Source organism: Phycodurus eques, chromosome 9, assembly GCF_024500275.1.
Source record: "Phycodurus eques isolate BA_2022a chromosome 9, UOR_Pequ_1.1, whole genome shotgun sequence".
NCBI lineage: Eukaryota > Metazoa > Chordata > Actinopteri > Syngnathiformes > Syngnathidae > Phycodurus > Phycodurus eques.
This window is the reverse complement of record NC_084533.1, coordinates 22,675,801-22,695,260: the sequence shown is the minus strand read 5'-3', so window position 1 is coordinate 22,695,260 and position 19,460 is coordinate 22,675,801. Positions and strand designations below refer to the sequence as shown.

Sequence of the window (19,460 nt, the reverse complement as noted above, 5' to 3'; positions counted from 1 at the left end):
CACTTTTTCCCTCACTGTCTGACATGAAATCAGACTAAACCTTCCCTGTTTTAGCGCAATTAGGATTACCAAAATGATTTCTATTTGCTAAATGCCAAAATCATGAGACTTATTTTTTTGGACAATTTTCATTACTAGTTGAATTTTAGGAATACACTGCAAAGCTTTTAAAATGTCCTATTAAACATTAATATATTGTTGACAGGCAGATACTGTATGTGATGCCTTTTTCGTGCGTTTTTTTTTTTAAAGATGTCAAAAAGCCCTCTGTATTTTTCAGTTGATTCTCTTTGCACTTTTCCTACACCCCTACTTATTGCATCTCATTTTGACATCCTTCACCCTCATCATGGCTGACATTTAGAGTGGCCGTCCACCCGAGGAGACTCATCATGAACAAAACCCCCAATTAGCGAAAGTGCTATTCTCCGTGACGACAGACAGAACGAGGTGACCTTATTACCAAAACTTGACCTCCTTTGCAGTTCTCGCCTCGTGTTAGAGATGACGAGTCACCCAATTGCCACCTTGCATTGTATCCTTCCTCTTCGCTTTTAAAATATACTTTTAAGTAGCACTCAAGTGTTATTCTCCTAATTATAATACTAGACAGTGAGAAATGCTGTTGCTTGGAGATGTTATTGTAATACATTGGAAAGCTAGCTTGCGTATAACAGTACAGAACACAAGGTCAAGCTCTGACTTGGCTTTGGGAAAAAGTTTGAATTAATTTAATAATAATCTTTTCAAGGGTCACACGGTTGCCATCATAAAAAGCTTTAGCAAGTGACAATGTGTAGGGTATGGTGACATTGGAGTCTTACAGCTTTAAATGGGAGTCAACATATGTCACATAACCTTCGGTGTATACCTGCATTCTTCTTTTGTTCCCACGTTCTTCTTTTAACACTCCTTGTTGGGGCAGCTCCTTCTTGTGGAATAAGAAAACAAAAAGTAGCAACTACGTGAACTGGGGCTAGAGTTTTGCAAGTTCCAACCATATGCGAGTCCGTGAATGTATCTGAATGTGATTGGAGGAGCGAGCGCCTGAGTGTGATTGGATGTAAGGAGGTGGGGCCTGTGCAACCGAGGATGGCTGGGGAGTGAGTGAGCATCCGTCTTGTGTTGCGCACAGCAAGTTGACGGCTGAAAAATCCCCCCAAAACATATTGATGGTGTCATCGATTAGTCGAAGTCAACTCGACCATTATCACCTTAGCGTTGACTACAAAACCCCTACTGTCGAATAGTTTCCAGGAAGAGTTTCGGTTACAGCTTCTCCAATGCAAAAGAATTACCCTCTGATATCACATTTATGGTTGGAAGGTGCAATAAAGGCAGTGTAATTTGGAAAAGGCGAAAAGGTAAGCAAAGAGAACCAAATAAGAAATTGTGACACATTTTAAAAGTATATCTTAATATAAACCTTTTATTCAGTGCATTTTTTGTGTATACAACAAATAATAAACAACTGGAAGTCATCAGGCAGCCTGGACATCTGCCTGCATAATGTTGTTTGAGTTTATCCTGGTAGCTTGGAACATATGATCCAACATGGGGTAATTACATACAGCCTACATCATGCAGCTCTAGACCACAAGTCCCCTGCGTTCTCCCATGCAACAGATAGATTCACCTAATACAAACCACCTCTCGAGGGAACCAAGAACAAGAAGTCCTGCAAAAAGCATGTACCAGAAAGAAGTAATATGTAGCGTCAACGGACACAAAAAAGGGTCCTTTTTTTGTATATCTTTGTGTTGTACATGCCCTATGCAAGAGAGGGAAGATGTCAATTTATGAAGCCCGCCCCACCCATTTTTTTTTTAAATATACTTTTACAAATATGACATCCCTATAAAATGTTAAAGACACCTAAAAGTGCACAGTATTCTTTTTTGATTTGTTTTAAAGATAGATAGAAAAAAATCATCACCACAACAAGTTACTCAAACATATAACGAGCATCCTGGACAGCCATATTTCTATGGTCTGTCAGAAGAAATTGACCAAAAAGAATGACGAGGTGGAGTTATGACACGAGCACGGAAGAAACAAACCACAAGGACAAGAGACAGACATTGTGACAGAACAAGAAGGGAACGGGGGGGACACCGAATAGTCGCGTCGTACCTCGGCCGTCAAGCGGATCCTCTCAAAAAGGAAAACAAAAAACATCGAACACTCCAGTGTGGCTGACATCATCATTTCCTCTAGCCATGTTTGCGCTAGTCCAAAATAAATGTACATTGGAGAGGGGGAAAAAAATAAAATCCAGCTTTGCCTTCATACTGGCATCTTCGACTTAAAGGGACACTCTTTTGTTCAGTCTTTGGTTTGCTGGAACCCCTTTCAACTGTGCGACCAAAATACTGAACAATGTTGAGGGTGGGACAACAAGAGGGGACAAATGAAAACCAGTCGATAAAAGAAATGAAACGTTCTTGGCTAATTGTGAAATTAGCAGAAAGAAGGGCAGCTGTGGCGTCTCTTAAAAAGGGAAAAGAGCCTCCACGCTCGGACCTCACATGTCAGGTCCGATTAGCGTCGGCTTGGTTTTCCCCATGCTAGAGAGCTCAGTCTCTGAGCATGTGCACTGGGACGCAAGGAGAGCTACTGTCTGGCCGGGGCCTCGGGTCACCAGCAGAACCGGGTCGGGCCACGCCAGGGAGTTTATAGGCTTTGTATTCACAGAAGCATGGATGAGACAGAGATCAGGGCTTGCCTCCAAGACCCACACCTGGTTGTCCTGAATGTCCACTCACCTCCTGTCCCTGCCTGATGGACGCACAAGTGCTCGTTCTCTACATGAGCTCAGAAATGTTTGTGTGCACAAGAAAATAAGAAAAATCATCAATAAATAGATGAGCTAACTGGTGAGTAAATAGTAAATAAATAAGACTACATTTTGTGTCTAGGATGGTTAATGTGCCGTGACATGTCTTGCTATTAATGCCGTTGTTGGAAGTCATGATAAATGCGCCGAAGTGTTTTAATTATAGTTATTGATGTTTTCTAGGTGTTAATGTGTGGTACGTTGCAGCAAGCGCTGAACTGCTGATTGAAGAAAGGGTCTGCTTGGATTCACGCTCTGTTGGAGGTAAGGTTTCAAGGATTGACTCTGGCAGGCGGCGCTACGTCGACTCGTTCTGGCTCACAGCTTTGCCGCCGTTCAGCATTGCAGAGGCACTCCGACTCTTGGTGGGTGTGCCACTACCGGAGCGGGAGAATTCCGTTAGGTCGTGGAGGGATGGCTCTCTGTACATCGCCACTGTGGAAAGGAGGAGAGAACGGTGGATTCAAAAACAATTCCAGGAGTCACCACTCTGGTGTGTTGTCGCACGAACTAAGTAAGAAATGGTACTGAAAGCAGAGATTAGAAATTGAATGATACTCGGTAAAACAGAGTTTTGCTATGCTCTGCACTGACAATACGCTCTTGGACCGCCGCGGTTTTCGTTTTCTGTAATTCATTTTGCATCGATGCCGTGTGTGTGTGAGCACGCCTGTAACGCGTTCACCCACTCACAGTTGTAACTGCATCCTGCTTCAAACAGATGAAAATTTTAAGAAGCACCATCTTGCTTAATCTAACTGTGACACAAGTAGTGTACGTTGTTTACTTGGCCCATAAAACGCAGTTAACTGAACTGTCCCATCCCCTAATAGGAAATATTGTTTCCCCTAAACTACACCCTAATCCTACCCCTGAAACTAAAGCTAAGCTTTTGATTGATTGATTACCCAAACCAACCACCCCACTACCCTAACCCTTGGCTATTTCCATCTCCATAGAGTAATTCTCTAACAGGGACTTAGGATAAAAGTGTAAATTTCATTTAAAAAAACACCTTGGTTTTGTCATACGAGTGTCCAGAAAAGGCCCCTCTGACACCTACTGCTGTTTGACCCAGTTTTGTATAGGCTTTGTCCAAATTTGGCTAAGCCCGCCCCCTTTCCACTGATTGGTTGCCTCTATGTAGAAGACCCACTTGTAAGAGCACACGTGTTTGTTATGCTGACAGCGCTGGCTCGGGAGCGGAGAGGTAGGCGGAGATCATTGCTAGTGATGTAGTTAAGCTCGAGAAAGATGAATGACCTGATTTCGGGCCTCTCGGCAGAAAAACGTCTGGAACTCAGGAATGCGTGGAAGATTTTAATTTCACGTTTACTGAGGCACCACAGAGTCAATATTACATCCCAAGTACTAGAAAAAGTTGGTTGGGCAAAATATGTCCCCTTTAAACTCGAATCCAAATCCCTAACCTAAACCCAAAGTCTAAACCTTAACCCTAAAATTTTAACCCAACCAAAAGCCTAGTCTAACAAATAACCAACCTGAATTAATCTTAAAATCTAAATTAAACCCTAAGCCCCTACTCTTAACAGTAACACTAACCTAAACCCTATCTAAACCCTAATCCAACCCCTCGGACCCTAAAACCGTACCCTACCATTAACTCCCAACCTTAACGAGGAGTTTTGGTTGGGAGTTGGATGATAACGTACAAAAGAAAACAGCGATACAATCAAACACGTGCCCACTGGGACAGTTAAAGAATAATCTTACAACACATTTTTTTAAGATACTTAGGAGCTTGTCATAGGAGCTTGTACTTACTACAAGCTCCTATGATTCATAGCGTGAATCATAATGTCTGTGTGGAAACCAAAGCGATGAGCTCAGAAAGGGTCCTGCACGGGGCTGACTTGCTGCAAAGTGCTGAATCAAGACGTCACAGCGGATCAAGTTGGTGCTGCACTTAAAAACAAATCCTGTATTCACAGCCTCGCATTATAAATTCCGCATTTGCATGTGCTTTGCCTCTGCTGTGTGTGCAGCATTCGCCCAATTTGCTTCTCAGCAGCCACTTTGAGACAGAATCGCTGTAATCGAAGGTCCGCAGTATTTGGTTTCAGGATGTTGTCAACATCCTTCTGCCTAGAATGCTATTCGATGTTCATCCCGAAGGGAGGCCACGGCGGAAACAGCAGACGCGTTCCTTCGCACACTTCACTGAGCCCAGCATTTTTGGGTTAGAGCAGTGATCCTGACAACACTGTAAACACATCAGCCAAAGTATGCATTTCACTGTAGTCTGTACTATGCATTGTCTCATTACAATACAGGGATAAAATGGTGGCAACTGACCTCACCACTCAAACACCAATGGTTCTTTCTATTTATTTCAAAAGCATGAACAATATGTAAGGATTGTCAACCTTTTGTTGACCACCATCTTAAATATTTCAGCAACTTATTAAGCTGCATGCGAGGGGCCAAATATTAGAAGCAACTCTAAATATGATTCACTGTTGTTCTACACCACTGCAAATAACAATAACAAACATCATTTTATGATCATTTTTATCTTAGTTTGACACAGCTCCTGCATTGAATCTCATTAGATTTTGCCGGTTTACTTCATGTATTGTCCAGCGAGTGGCCATTCTGATGAAGACCTGCAACATGATTGTTCTGAGGGGAAAAAAAAGATGAAATAATAGCAGCTGCACTTGCATCATCCAGACTTGAGTCTCAAATAAGTGGAACCAGAAGAAGAAAAACAAGAGGAGGAGGAGAGTAATAGCTCGAAGGGATGCTGCCACCGACTTTTCTTAATTAATTGGTGCCCTGAAACAGCATGGCCACTGAATCTTTATCAACCCATACAACAAATTCACTTTTATTCCTTTGTGCTTGTTTCACCCGCTAAGCTTTCCACAAACTACAGTCAGTACATGAAGTATCAGGACTTAATTCTTATTACAGCAACAGTATAAGAAATATTAGTTGTACTGATAAAGATACACTTTCTTTTTCCTGAAGATTCAGAATTTGCTCTTTGACAAAATGCATGAAAAGGCAGGTAATGGCCCTTTTCCCACTTCCATGCATTCATCTCACCTCAGTGTGTTCTTTTCCTCACGTCGTCCTTTCTCAGCATAAAGCAAGACAATCATTCTGTGGCTATGGATCCTTAAGTGAATGTGAGACCCCCTGGATGGCCGGTTAAATGAAAGCGAAAGGCTATTACAGCGGTCTCAAGGGGCACACGCATGGATTCCTAATGAGGCCAACCAGAAGAGATTCGACAAAGCCCACAGACGAAGAAGCCGTATCACGACTATAATTTAACCTCAAAACACCTACAGAGAGGGTAACAGGCCTGCTTACGTCAGAAAGGGATGTGATGGTTGATTTATAACCCACTGATTGATTGACCTAACCCAATAAAACCAGAAAATGTTTGCTCTTTTGTCAAAAGGTCGTCACATAATGTTTACACATAAGGTGTAAATGTTTTTATGATGGACCATACATCGTTCTCTCTCTTTATTCAGGGCATAAATAAACCAGGGACCATAAATCAACCACCACATTTTCTTTTAAGGTTAGAGGCCTGTTTCCCTCTCTAACCATAGTTCATAACTCATATTACGACTGGGATGACTTCATAGAATATTAACCTGTTATTTGATGATTTGACACTGCATTGAATTTGTAATAATATTCTATTGTGAAACAATGTTTTAAATGTAGCACCAGGTTTGTGAAGTGTGTTGCGGCAGGACCTTTTATGACAACATAAAAGGAGCAGTGGCGCTTATTTTGCCGTACAAATGTCCTTTTGTGAACATGATACAGTACAGGAAACCCATGCATATTACCGGTTTAGCATTTACAGATGTTTTGTGCTCAGGCCAAAACACAGAAGTATTGCTTTTCTGATTTGCTGGCATCTTATGGCATCTTGGTGGCAAGGAACTATGTGTAACGGAGTTGAGGAGCTTCATTTAGACAAAACTAGAGCTTTGCCACCATCTTGTGGGATTTTAGTGCCAAGGAACTATGTTGAAGTGAGTTGAGAAGTTTCATACTGAAAAAAGTAGTGTATTGCCAATATCTTGTGGCAGCTATAGGAAATTATAAACCAATTATCATCAATTAGCATCAATTATTCGCAGATTTTTGCTATTCGCGGTAGGGTTTGCTTCCTATCCCCCATGAAAAGTACAAAACGTTTTGTGTGATTTATAATGTAAAACGTATTGTATGTACTTAGTTTGATTGATAGCTTGAGAATCGAACGTGATTGATCATGATATTACACAAGACGGCAGACAAGACATTCTTAGATTTTCTTACCTTTTAGAGGTTTAGGAAGGAAATGGGCTGCCGGCTTGTTCTTCTTGACATGGTTGCCCTTCATGATTTCTCCCTCCTTGTTCAGACCAAGGTACCAGCCCCTGCCTGACTGCTGCTGGCGGTAGATCATGGAGGAGTATGTCACGTAGTAGTTCTCGAACACCGACTCCTTGAATTTGCATTCCGGCGTGAAGTGTTCCTGGAGGGAGGAAAAGCGGAACAATTTTTACAGCCTGTCTAAGCACATACAGCTAAAAAGCAATCAATTGAGAGTGCATTGAACTCTGCTACATCATAAAATAGACATGCACATTTGCATTAAAGCTATTGGCCCTTTTGAATCTCTATAGTACAGATAAGACAAATGACAGATACAGATGAGCATTAATAAAAGAGAGAGATAATGACCGTATACCCATATTGCTCTGAGCTGTTAATTATGCATGGCTACTTCATTATGATTCAGGCCTACTGAATTTTAGATTTTGCAGGACTGGGTAATTTCGCTTTGTACGAGATTTCCATGTCTTTGTTCGTCTAAAACCAAACATTAGATATGTAATTACAGGTTGAGATTAGCATTTTGTATAAAATATGCACTTCCTGGATTAAAAAGACAAAAAATCCTCAACTCAAAATAAAAATTCTAAATGTGGTTTCTGATATTTCCAGGGGCCTGCAAAAGTCTCAAAAACCGATTAAGGTTTTCTTCAAGCAATTATAATCATTTTAATTAAAATTCACATGCTAAAAACACATGCTTAATCGTTTCGATTGTCCCTCCTTCCATTTTCACGTAATGGACTACTCCATCTTCTTATTGCGCATGTGCAGACTTGATTCAGGAAGACAGCTGCAAAAAAAACTTGCTAGCACAGTTGAGAGTATGAAACTGAGTTATCCCAGTGAAGCAGAGAATAGGAGAAAGCGATCAGAAACTACTAACAAAAAAAAAAAAAAAAACAACGAATGGACATAACTGAGAACAGCAAGAGCCATGCACTATTATAACACCGCAGTCAGTGTTAGCTGAAGAGGATGCAGTAGAGATGAAGTGGAGAGTGACACGAGTGACACTTTATCACAAAGCTGTGAGTAATATTAATGAAGTGGGCGGAATGGTAGACTATATTAAATGGTGATTAATGTTCTTATCAATTACAGTAAAAGCGTTGCGATGATTCAGTTTTTAGACAATTAGGATTTCAAGTACTTTATCTAGCTCAAGAAATTTTCTCCAAATCACACTTTCTAGTTGATGATAAACATTAATATTCCCAATCTTCGATGACACTTATTCACTGGATGGGGGACGACGACATAAAAACAGTTATGTACCTAGGAGCTTCAGATGTCACATAATTGTAACAGATTTCAAAAGGAGGACAAAGTGGCCGAAATTGAACTGAAGTACAGGATTTGAGGATTAAAAAAAAAAAACCTAGTTACATGACTGGGTTTGCTTTGGGCCCCAAATTATTAATTACGCCTCTGCTCAGATGTCTATAAATATATAATTAGTGCTATAAAATACACGTATAAAATGAAAACACACAAGACCTAATTATATTACAACAAACACAAGACAAAATCGCCTTTTGCCAAGAAACAATGTGCCTGCTTGAGGATCAGTAAAATACTTTAAAGAGCCAAGTTTGAGGAAAACACAATCTAATCGCGACAAGTTACAAAAATGTAGCAAATATTAAAATTGTTTGGAATACGAAGTGGAAGACAGACAGACAGACAGACAGACAGGAGAAACACTTTTGCGCAGTATGGCGCTCGCCAAAATCCACCTCAACAGTACCTTGCAGCAACAACACAAATTTTTTTTTTGACTGATGCATTCACTGTGTTAGCATTGCCAAGCTTCAGCACCAGTGGTAGTACACTCACAAAAACAATCTGCTTCATAATTTACAGGCAAGGATAGTATAGAATTCGCCATATAGAGTGAGTATGAACATTCATGAATTTGAACAGCAACAGAAAAGGCTAAGATGTTTAAAAGTGATTTACTAACAAAGACACCATTATTTCTTCATAATAAAAGTGTGTTTTCACTTATTTTTATGCTGTGCAATGTTTATTTTGAACCACCCAACAATAAACATTACGTAAATAAATCTACATTCTGCATTACCTCGGTTTGTGAATGTTGTTTCAGTTTGTGAAGAGTCATGGAATTAATTACATTTGGAAACAGAGCTTGCATTGTATTTATAGTTCCATCATTTTGTATGGCAAAAAGCGCGAAAAAATGTAAATTGATCAAGTACTTCAGGGTTTTCTGTTTAAAATAGAGAGAAGTCAATAGAAAGGTGACAATTTCAAATGACAACTTTCATTCATTCATTCTTCCGTTCCGCTTATCCTCACTAGGGTCGCAGGGGTGCTGGAGCCTATCCCAGCCATCTTTGGGCGAAAGGCGGGGTACACATTGAACTGGTCGACAGCCAATCGCAGGGCACATAGAAACAAACAACCATTCGCACTCACATTCAAACCTACAGGTAATATACAGTCTTCAATTAATGCATGTTTTTTTGGGATGTGGGAGGAAACCGGAGTGCCCGGAGAAAACCCACACAGGCACGGGGAGAACATGCAAACTCCACACAGGCGGGACCGGGGTTTGAACCCAGGTCCTCAGAACTGTGAGGCAGATGTGCTAACCAGTCGTCAACTATGCCGCCCAAATGACAACTTGATTACTTATTTTTCCTTTTCAGTATTAGTAGTATCAGTAACGGTATTAGTGATGCAGGACCAGTCTCTGCTTTGTATCAAACAGATTTGTTTGGGTAAAGGGTCAACGTTATATTGCCTGTCAATAACGCTGACCTTCCTATTTTTATTTCTGACTCCATTCAAATTTACGGCAAGCGTCGCCGCTCTTCGAGATGTTCGGCATCATCCATCTCGCTCGCGCACAAACGGACGTTAGAAGCAACGCAAAATGCTGCTCAGCTCTCGAGGCAAGAGCAGCGCTCTACCTCTAGTAATTGGCTTATGTGCAATTGGCTGCTTCCATTCAGTGTAGCGAAAAAAAAAGAAAAAAAAAAGGCGCCTGCTGATAAACAGATCCATATCCAGGCCCTATTGGTGCCAAGACAGGCTGCTGGCGAGTTGTTGCGCCTTGTTGGGCCAGCTCGAAGGGCGACACCATTTGCTCCGACTGACACGAGGCGGGCCCAAAATGGTGGGGGGAATCCCCATTTCTATTCTGAGATGGACCCTGATTGACAGGAACATTGAGATTCTTTTGAACAGAAGCCAGCAGCGTCTCCTTCCATTGTCTTTTGTTCGCTGACACCAGTCTGCCAGTCGAGGAAAAAACATTCTCACTAACATCTGTGCCAGATGGAGCGAGGGCACATTATTTAAAGTAAGACAGTATATCCATTGAAATAATATCAGCCAAGTGCTTTCCCTGCCTCCCTCCCAAATTTGCCTGTTGTGTTGGGATGGACTTTTAATGAGCCCATTACACCAACTCGACGCTTAAATAAAAAGTATTGCAGGGCCTGAGCCAAATGATGAAATGCTGATGAACTTACATCGAGTCCAGACTTTATCTATGACGTAGATAAGCCGCATGGAAAATGTCAATCATTCTTTGCAGAGGATAAAGAATATATGCCTGTGAGTATTGTTATGTTATCTGTCTACATGTGCTGCTCCCCCATTTGTGTTCAAACATCTGTTGCTTGAAGGGCTATAACACCGCAACACCGAGTCTATTCGTTAGTCCATCTATGGAGTCTCCCGTTGTGCTAGCATTAATCCAGCAAAATACAGGCAAAGTTACGTGGTTGTTTTAAATAGACAAAATGTAATTATCGAGGTTTTATGTTTAATTTGACAGTAAAACTCAAATGGGTGTGAGAATCCTGGTTTTTGAAAAATTGTTCACTCGCTGCCAAGTAAGTTGAGTCGAGTTCCTCCCACAATACACACGACACAAAGAATATAGCGTTAGAGAACAGTGTTGACGTCTGACAAGCAGCACAAGCAGCCGCAACACCAAAATGATGAATAGAGGAATTTTTCAGCAAATAACTTAACTTAACTAGCTTCCCTCCAAAAAATTGGTTAATAGGTCAAGGAAGTCAGGTTCACAACATCACAACATCTGAGCAATTCGACTTTTGCAAGTCAAATTGCTCAGATGTTGTGATGTTGTGAACCTGACTTCCTTGACACCAATTTCTATTTTCCAATTAGCCAGGGCTTTGGCACCATCTTGTGGCATTTTAAAGTGTGTTTTTTTTCCCGTTAATAGAATAGTTCATTGTAGTCCACTTGCATCCTGAGCCGCTCTACTTGTTATAGTGTCATTGTTATTGGTGGTTGCAGCAGCTTTTCCCCCACCTCTGCGCTTGTTTCTTGTCCTCAACACCCAGCGGCATTTCTTCAACGCTTAAATCTTTTTGAACACAGCAGGCGCACCAATGCAGACTTACAGTATGACTCATATCAGGTTCTGTTTCTTTTGCATTGCCAGCTCTGCTCTAACATGCAATTAGCATTTAGCAGGCAACTGATTCTGTGGTCCTGTCAAGAAAACTATCAATTAGAATCCACTCTAAGATTGCGTTATGTTGGCTTCAGGTGAATAATCATTGCGCAGTAATGTTTTCCTGATCCAATCAGCAGCAGGAGAAATACTTGCATAATGGATTTAATCTCCTCGGTGGAGATAACGGCTGCGTGGCTTTTCTTTCACAACATGAGCCAAATCGATGCCGAGCGACGCCCCAGGTGCATTTAGCTGCCACATCCACGATAAAATGACACCAATCACACCATTGGAATCATCACTGTGCGCAATTCTAGACAAACAACGAAAGATAAACTTTGCTATGTCTGTTTTTCTAATTCCCTGTCTGGTGTGTAATGGATTAGAATGAAACCTTAAAATATACCCACACAACCGAAATACACATTGAGGCCAACACACGCATAAATGACGCAGCTCAGTGGAGTGGAACATGACAGCAATGGTTATTTACTGAAAGTATTGAACTTGCATAGTTGAAAAGGGGTGGATGTGAGCAAAGTACATATTTAACAGGATGGAAACACAAGGCCAGACTACTCAAGCACAATTGTTTACTTTTTGCTTTGGAATTAAGTCTGGATGTTGTAGTTATGCATTTAAAAATCAATACAGGGATGATGTTTCACTGTGTAGAAGAAGGGCAGACGTTTCTCTTTGAATGTAAAAGGAAGGGGGAAGTTAAAGCACAAAAGTATTTTACAATCTAAAATGACATTTAGGAACAAAAACATCAAAACTAGGTGACTGTATAAACTACTGCAAAGTTCAACACAAGCAAAATCTGTGAAAACTAGATCATACAAATTTTAATCGGACATTTTGCTGTTTTTAAGATGGCAACATTGCAAATGAACTTTTGTTTGGGATTGTACCTTATCATTAAAAAAACGCTTTCGATGAAATCCTATATTTCCATATTTTTATTTTGGGTATAAAAAAGGGTTGGGAATTTCAATTTACCAAAGGGAGGAAACTTTATAAAACAAATGCAAATTAAAATAATCAGACAGTGATGTGGGTAAGGACAACACAATTCTGTTGGGTTTTAACATGCACATTACGTGTAGAGCATGTGGAAAACCACTAGATGACCTAATGACAAATGTGTACAATTTAGAGAATATTGCTTCATATGACAACCCAGAGAAGTGAAAGTTCTGTAAAAAATAAAAATAAAAACAATTACTGTATAAAGATGAAACTGTTCAAACGTCAATGTTTTTGTGTGTTCAACTGTGAGTCTAACCTTTTCAAAATCCCAGGCGAGCTAATAGATTGCGCCGCAAGGTGGCACTTTGATGTCATATTTGGAAAAGTATGTCATGTTTGAGACGAAAGCAGAATGGCACATGACCAGAGAGAGCCAATCACAAGCGTCAGCTTTAGAAGGAGGAAGTGATACGCAAAAAAAAAAAAAAAATAGAAATCAAAGCTTTTGTAGCTATTCTTCAAACATTACTATAATTGTAAACATGGAAATTTCAGATTGGATTAGAATTATATAAATTTTGTTATAAATTATGTGATCTTGTTACATGGAATTAGTTACACCCCAACAGTATATATAAATATAAATGCACTACTGTCTAATTAGACTTCACAGCTATGGAGGGGGAAAAGAAGGACCACAATCGTTCCTTATTGGTTCCCTACTTCTTAATTACAACTTGGTACTCAAACAAATGTTTTGACCCATTATTGGACCAGACTCAGTCACAGTAAAGTGAAAATAGACTCGTGCTGTTTTAGCCATGCCCCCCCAGAAATCAGGAAACCTGAAATGGTGAAAACTCTTTAAAACCATTCTTTGCACGTTTTCAGGAATTACCTTAAAACGTATAATATATTGAGAAACAAATCTCAAAAATTACTTCATGGTCTTTAAATGGGCCTCATCAAATAGTAAGCCATGTTTCAAGGTAACGCTTAACCGCGTAACCTCATAACTAGAGAGCCTTTACTCTCAACTTCTCCCGCGGTCCAGACGAGACAGGAGCATCAGTGAGTCAGTATAATTGAAATATGACAAGAACTTAATAGCATCAGGGGAAATATGTGGGCGCTCAGCACCACTTAGGTCATAATCGAACAAAAATACGAAAAGATCTCAAGCTTATTAAGCCTGATCAGCTTGAATTTCTACATTGGCTGCATTTGAATGTTTTTATACATGCATCTACTTTTGCCAAAGTAGAAGGAGGAAGAGATTACAGTAGTGTAGTGAAATACATATTAATTGCTGCTTCTTCACCCACACATTGACGCTGATAGATGAATATATTTTCACTGGTGCATTCTGCCTCACCCACACATGCACTCTTCCTCTCACTGCCCATGTTCTCTCACACGCTTGTTCTCTTTTTACCTAATGTAGGCTCCTGTATGCGTCGTGCAAAAACTCAAGACTTGCAAATTTGAAATGCACAAAAAGACAATTGTACACATGAATTATTCATTTGTTGGGTAAATTTACTGTACAATTGCATACGTGCTGCGTCTCTCCTTTTATACATACTACTCTATGTGTGTTTCCTTTAATAGATGTAACAGATGCCGCACCTGACCCGATCTGAACAGCTCTATTTGTCAGTCCAGATTGGGTCATTTGTTGAATGGGAGTCTTTCAGAAATACCAACTAGCCATTGGCTACGTTTATGTATGGTTTCCAGAGAACACTTTATATTCTGCTGCACTGCAAGTAAGACAGCCATTATCAGCACTACATACTCCACGTCCGAAAATGTTACCTACAGTGTAGCTTAACCAGAAGACATATTCTGTATTTGACACGATGAGGTGACTGCCGTTGCTTGTGTGTGTTCCTGAATTGCATGCACATGTCACTATGCTGTGTGTTTTTTTGACAAAACTGCACATACAGCTATGGAAACATAAGCAATTATAATAGCTCGCTTCACTTTATTATTGTTATTATTATTAGGTTTTTTTCCTCTTTTAAATATTTTTTTAACTCTGTGATATACACCGCCCTGGGTCTGAAATAAAGAATAAAGTAATAGGGCTTACTACAGAACCCTGCGGAACTCTGAAAAAATGTCCACGAGTAGGATAAAACTCTTCAAGAATGGCCGAGAGCAGTTACAGTTGCGGTACATATCAATAAATAAGAACACCAGCGTAGCAAAGTTCGTGATTGTATTAACCCTTTTACAAACAATACAGAAGCAAAAATATTTAATAATTTCTTTGGACAGTTATAACAAAAAACAACACAGTAGTTTTAAAAATATAAGCCTCTACCAAATTGTTGAGAGGTCAATTGATGGTTAAAAAAAAAAAAAAGAGCACAAGGCAAAAACAAGAACAAAAGTATATTTTTTAAACAAATTCATTCAGTAGTTCACACAGAAAAAAAGGGAAACTAATTTGACCAAATCATTAAACAAATAGAAACACTTTCCAGAAGACCAATTCCTACCAAAATTTAAAACAGTGGTGCCTTAAGATATGAGTTTAATTCATTCTGTGACCATACTCTTAACCCAAAACACTTGCATCTTAAATCATTGTTTCTCATCAAAACTAATGAAAAAGACATTAATTAGTTCCAACCCCTTCCAAAAAAGCATTGTATTATTTAAGAAGCGAAATAGCACTATAAGATTGTACTTTATGAACATATATAATAATAACAACAATTTAATAGAATATTAAGAATTAAACAGGTTGTACATCATATTTAATTCATTTTAGCTCCTTCTGGTGTGTGCTACTTGGCCACCAGGGCGCAGAATAAAACAGTCATGCAGACACAACTGAAGAAGAGTTTCACAACTACTGTAAGTGACGCAAGCAAGCTGCAGTAATATTAGTCCTTTTTCGCAGAGGATAAAGAATATAAGCCTATGAGTATTGCTGTCTGTCTTACATTTGTGTTCAAATATCCATTGCTGCATTGTTTGTTAGCATTAAGCCAAGCGGACATAAGGTAAAGCTTTGTATTATCTTTGTTATATGTTTAGTTTGACAGTAAACTTTAACTGGGAATTGCAATGATCAACTTGAAGCCTTTTTTAAAAAAATAATTGTTCACTATCTGCCAATTTACTGCTTGTTGTGAGGTGAGTTGAGTTTGATGCCACCACTCTCATCTCAAAAGTTTGCTCGCAAGTCAAAGCAAAAGATCAGCCGAATGACTTGTCATATCTTGAAAAATTCCTGAGCCATGTCACTCGTATCGTAAGGCAGCACTGTAGTTAAAATAGATTTTTTTAAAAACTATTCCACAATTAAACAAAAGAATCAAAACCCTGTGAAAAAAAATTATCTTGCACATCATTGCCCGCAATATAGATCTTACTCATTAATCACATTACACCACGTTGCATATGTTGTTTTATTTGGACACACTCAGCACACATTATTCAATATCACTCACTGGGAGCCATGGACTCCTGGAGCGCTGAGATATAAATACAGCGTCTAAATGTGTGGGAGGGGTTTTTCAGATTGTGTAGTCTATGGCAATTACCATGATATTTTCCCCATAGGTGTGCTAATTTGTCAAGCAATTGCTCACAATCGTAAAGACGTTAATAAAAGTACTGTACAGTCAAAAAGCTCGCAGATGCTTTGCAGTAGCTTGGCTTTAATTGCTTTTCTTGTACAACATTTAACTTTTAAATTGAAGTGACTCTAATAGAATGACTGCTTGAAGCAAAATTGAAGTAGAATGTGTATAAATGCATTTCCACGCAAGCGTGAGAAGGTCAGAGGTGTGGGAGCCCAAAAGGCAACTATTTCCTGCAAATGGAATGAAAACAAACAAGCTTGTTTGTTTCAATAAAGATTGACGCTGCCAAGTGAGACCTTTAGTCGTGCAGAACAATCTTTACTAATTTGACTATGAGGATTGTCTGGCAAGTGCATACTTGTGTCTAGTCTGCAACCCCCTGGGTGCACATCCCGCCAGCCTGACGCTCTTCTCAGTGGCCTGCAACTGATTTATTCATGGAGGTCGCACATTTAAATATAAATAAAGGCTAGGTTGGCACTTGACAGCAAACTAATCATGTTGTTATTTTAAGTCTGAATCACATTACTTCATTTGTTCTAACTGAACAACTGATAGCTACTTCTATGACTATCTCTAAAGAAATCCTGTTAAAATTTAGTGGCTAGAAATAAAAAAAAAATGTCCTTAATGTCCTTAAATGTCCTGCTGCTTACACTAGGATATATAAGTCATATACAAACAGATACTTGCAATTTTTTAACAAAGACTTCTTTAGGATAGGATTGTGATTTGAAGCTGCATTTTGAGCTGATAATATTCACAAGGCTCTAACTCCTGTTGGCTACATTCAACTTTTTGTCAACTCAAATATTTTTATCCTGCTTGAGGCTCCAGACCGATCTGTGCCTGGGACTCGAGGGCTGTAGTCAGGGATACCTGCAATTCAGGGCTAATTCCCCGTTTAGCCTCCAATGCAGGAAAACAGATTTTGTTGGGGTTTCTCTGTGGATCCATCATTGTTTACCTGCAGACACTAGTTTCTACTGATGATGAGGTGGCAGATAAAATCAGCCAGTAACTTGGAGTCTGTATGAACGTCTCAAATTCTGACTTGATCTGGGAAGGGGCTTTGGTTCTTCAAAAGTCCCCAATAACACCCAAAAAGTTGCAAGATTTGTCTCAAGTAGACTTTTGAAAAAACAACATTCATTTTGGTTTTTCGAAGAGTACAACACTGGGGAACACAATTTTTGTTGAGTTAGGTCTGACAGCTGTTTTTAACAATGTTTTGGGTGCGGAATCCAAAACCGCTCTCAGTTTTTCTCTTTCGCGTCACGTTTTTGAACAAAGTGGAACAAAGGAAACCTACACCTATATAAATAAAACAATAAGATGTAATAGTTACAAGCTCTGAAAACTCAAAAACAAAACAGCATAATGACTGCAATTTTGGAATCAGCATGCCAATTTATTTTTTAATCAGCATAAAAATCTAACTCAACAGAATTTTTTTCCCACATTGTTCCCCAGTGTTTATATGCATGTGAGTATTGTTATATTGTCTGTCTAGATGTGTTGTTGCAGATTTTGTGTTCAAAAGTCTATTGCTGAAATGATTACAACACCGCGACTATCGATGGTATTCATTAGTCCATCTATGGCATTTTGCAATGTGTATTCGCATTAACTGAGCAGAAGGTGGTTGTTTCAAATACACAAAGTATAACTGTCTTTGTTTTATGTTTAGGTTGACAGTAAACGTGAGCTGGGAGTGGCAATAAAAGTATCAAGCCTCTTCTTAGAAGGATTGTTTAATAATTGTCGCTGTGAATTCTTTTTTTTTTTAGTTCTTATTTAGTCATGCTGACAGGTGAATACAGTAATTGTACCTTCTGCCCTCTAGTGGAAGAGTATTTAATTGTCCTGTCTGTCACTAGACATCGCTAACAGATGAAGAAAGATATATTGTTTGTAGTAAATAAATACCTTTAAAGGGAAATTGGGTAATTTATCAAGGAACACCTAAGGAGCTCTCTCGGTAGAGTAACGTGTGGCGGCACGGTGGTTACGAATCACTGCATTAAGACAGTATGAACGATAAATCAGATTTGAAACAGTCATACTAACCGTTTCTTTTATGATTCATTGGTAAAACGCAAATCATTTAATTCCTCATAAAAGACAAATCTATTGAAATGTATGTGCCATACTCCAGAGTGGTCTGTTTAAAATTGTTTATGATGACACACAGCAGCTGACATGTGGTTTGAGGCTCCAACGCCAACACAGTGTGAGCACAGAACGTCCGATGTAATTAGTATAGCTGTGCTAATAACAGTTGACGACATTTGACAGACCGACGCACAATAAAGTCCATCTGTCGTGAATCGTGACGTACAGTATGTTAGTTTGTAAAACTGTCGGAAAGCAAGTATGGTTGATGCCAAGCAACAGAAGCCCTTCAACGCAACGTTATCACTCTCAATAAGAGACATATGCAGTCATTTGTCAACACACACATTTGGCGAGACACTCACCGACGTGTACAGGTAGCCCTCACTGTTCATAGCCAGGTAGAGTTTGGTCTGCACCCCCTGGATGGCCACCACTCGTAGACCCACCGGAATAAGGTTGAACGTGGCTAAAGAGAAACACACACACACACACACAAACACACACACAAACGAATAGAGCGCCTGTGACAGACTTCTTTAAGTCATCAATAAAACAATGACTAAGATTACAATTCAGATTGGATTAGCTCTATAACAACCAACACTAAAAAAGTTAGCATTTTATATTTCCTTTGCGCAGTTTGAACAAAAATCTAAAGTTTTTACAATATGAGCCTCTACCAAATCGTTGAGGTGTCACTCGATGGTATAAAAAAAAAAAACAATGCAAAAAAACGTGAAGAAAAGTTACTTTTTAGGAAATTCACTGCTCACAGATTGTTTGTTTGTTTTTTATCCATTTTAGTTGCTGGGATAGGCTCCAACACGCCCGCGACCCTAGTGAGTATAAGCGGTAGAGAAAATGGATGGATTGATAAATGGTGCGTGTCTTGACACATTTATAAAACAACCTTTTGTAGTTTAGTAGCAAGTAGGTAGCAAACTAATTTCAACAACCGTGCAATCACTGCAGTCAATTTAGATTTAGAATAGCAGTGTAAAATCAAATTACACTTCACAGCCCCGAGGCTAAAACAAAACAAAACTTGTGCTTTACAGGCACCTTTAAAGGCTTTATTACACGTTGCTTA

General features: G+C 39.4%; 1 protein-coding gene across 3 annotated transcripts in view; it reads right to left on the bottom strand.

The window, feature by feature from the left end:
- Positions 1 to 1,409: 1,409 nt before the first annotated feature.
- The window catches only part of fgf13a (fibroblast growth factor 13a), a 101,427-nt gene continuing 83,376 nt past the window's right edge, over positions 1,410 to 19,460 (bottom strand). For all 3 annotated transcript variants that reach the window (XM_061686212.1, XM_061686214.1, XM_061686213.1), the window contains 3 exons: positions 18,733 to 18,836; positions 7,151 to 7,349; positions 1,410 to 3,271 (listed from right to left, as the gene is read on the bottom strand). In XM_061686212.1, the coding sequence (XP_061542196.1) occupies positions 3,135 to 3,271; positions 7,151 to 7,349; positions 18,733 to 18,836 (440 nt within the window). In that variant the 3' untranslated portion in view covers positions 1,410 to 3,134. The remainder of the gene's footprint in view (positions 3,272 to 7,150; positions 7,350 to 18,732; positions 18,837 to 19,460) is intronic.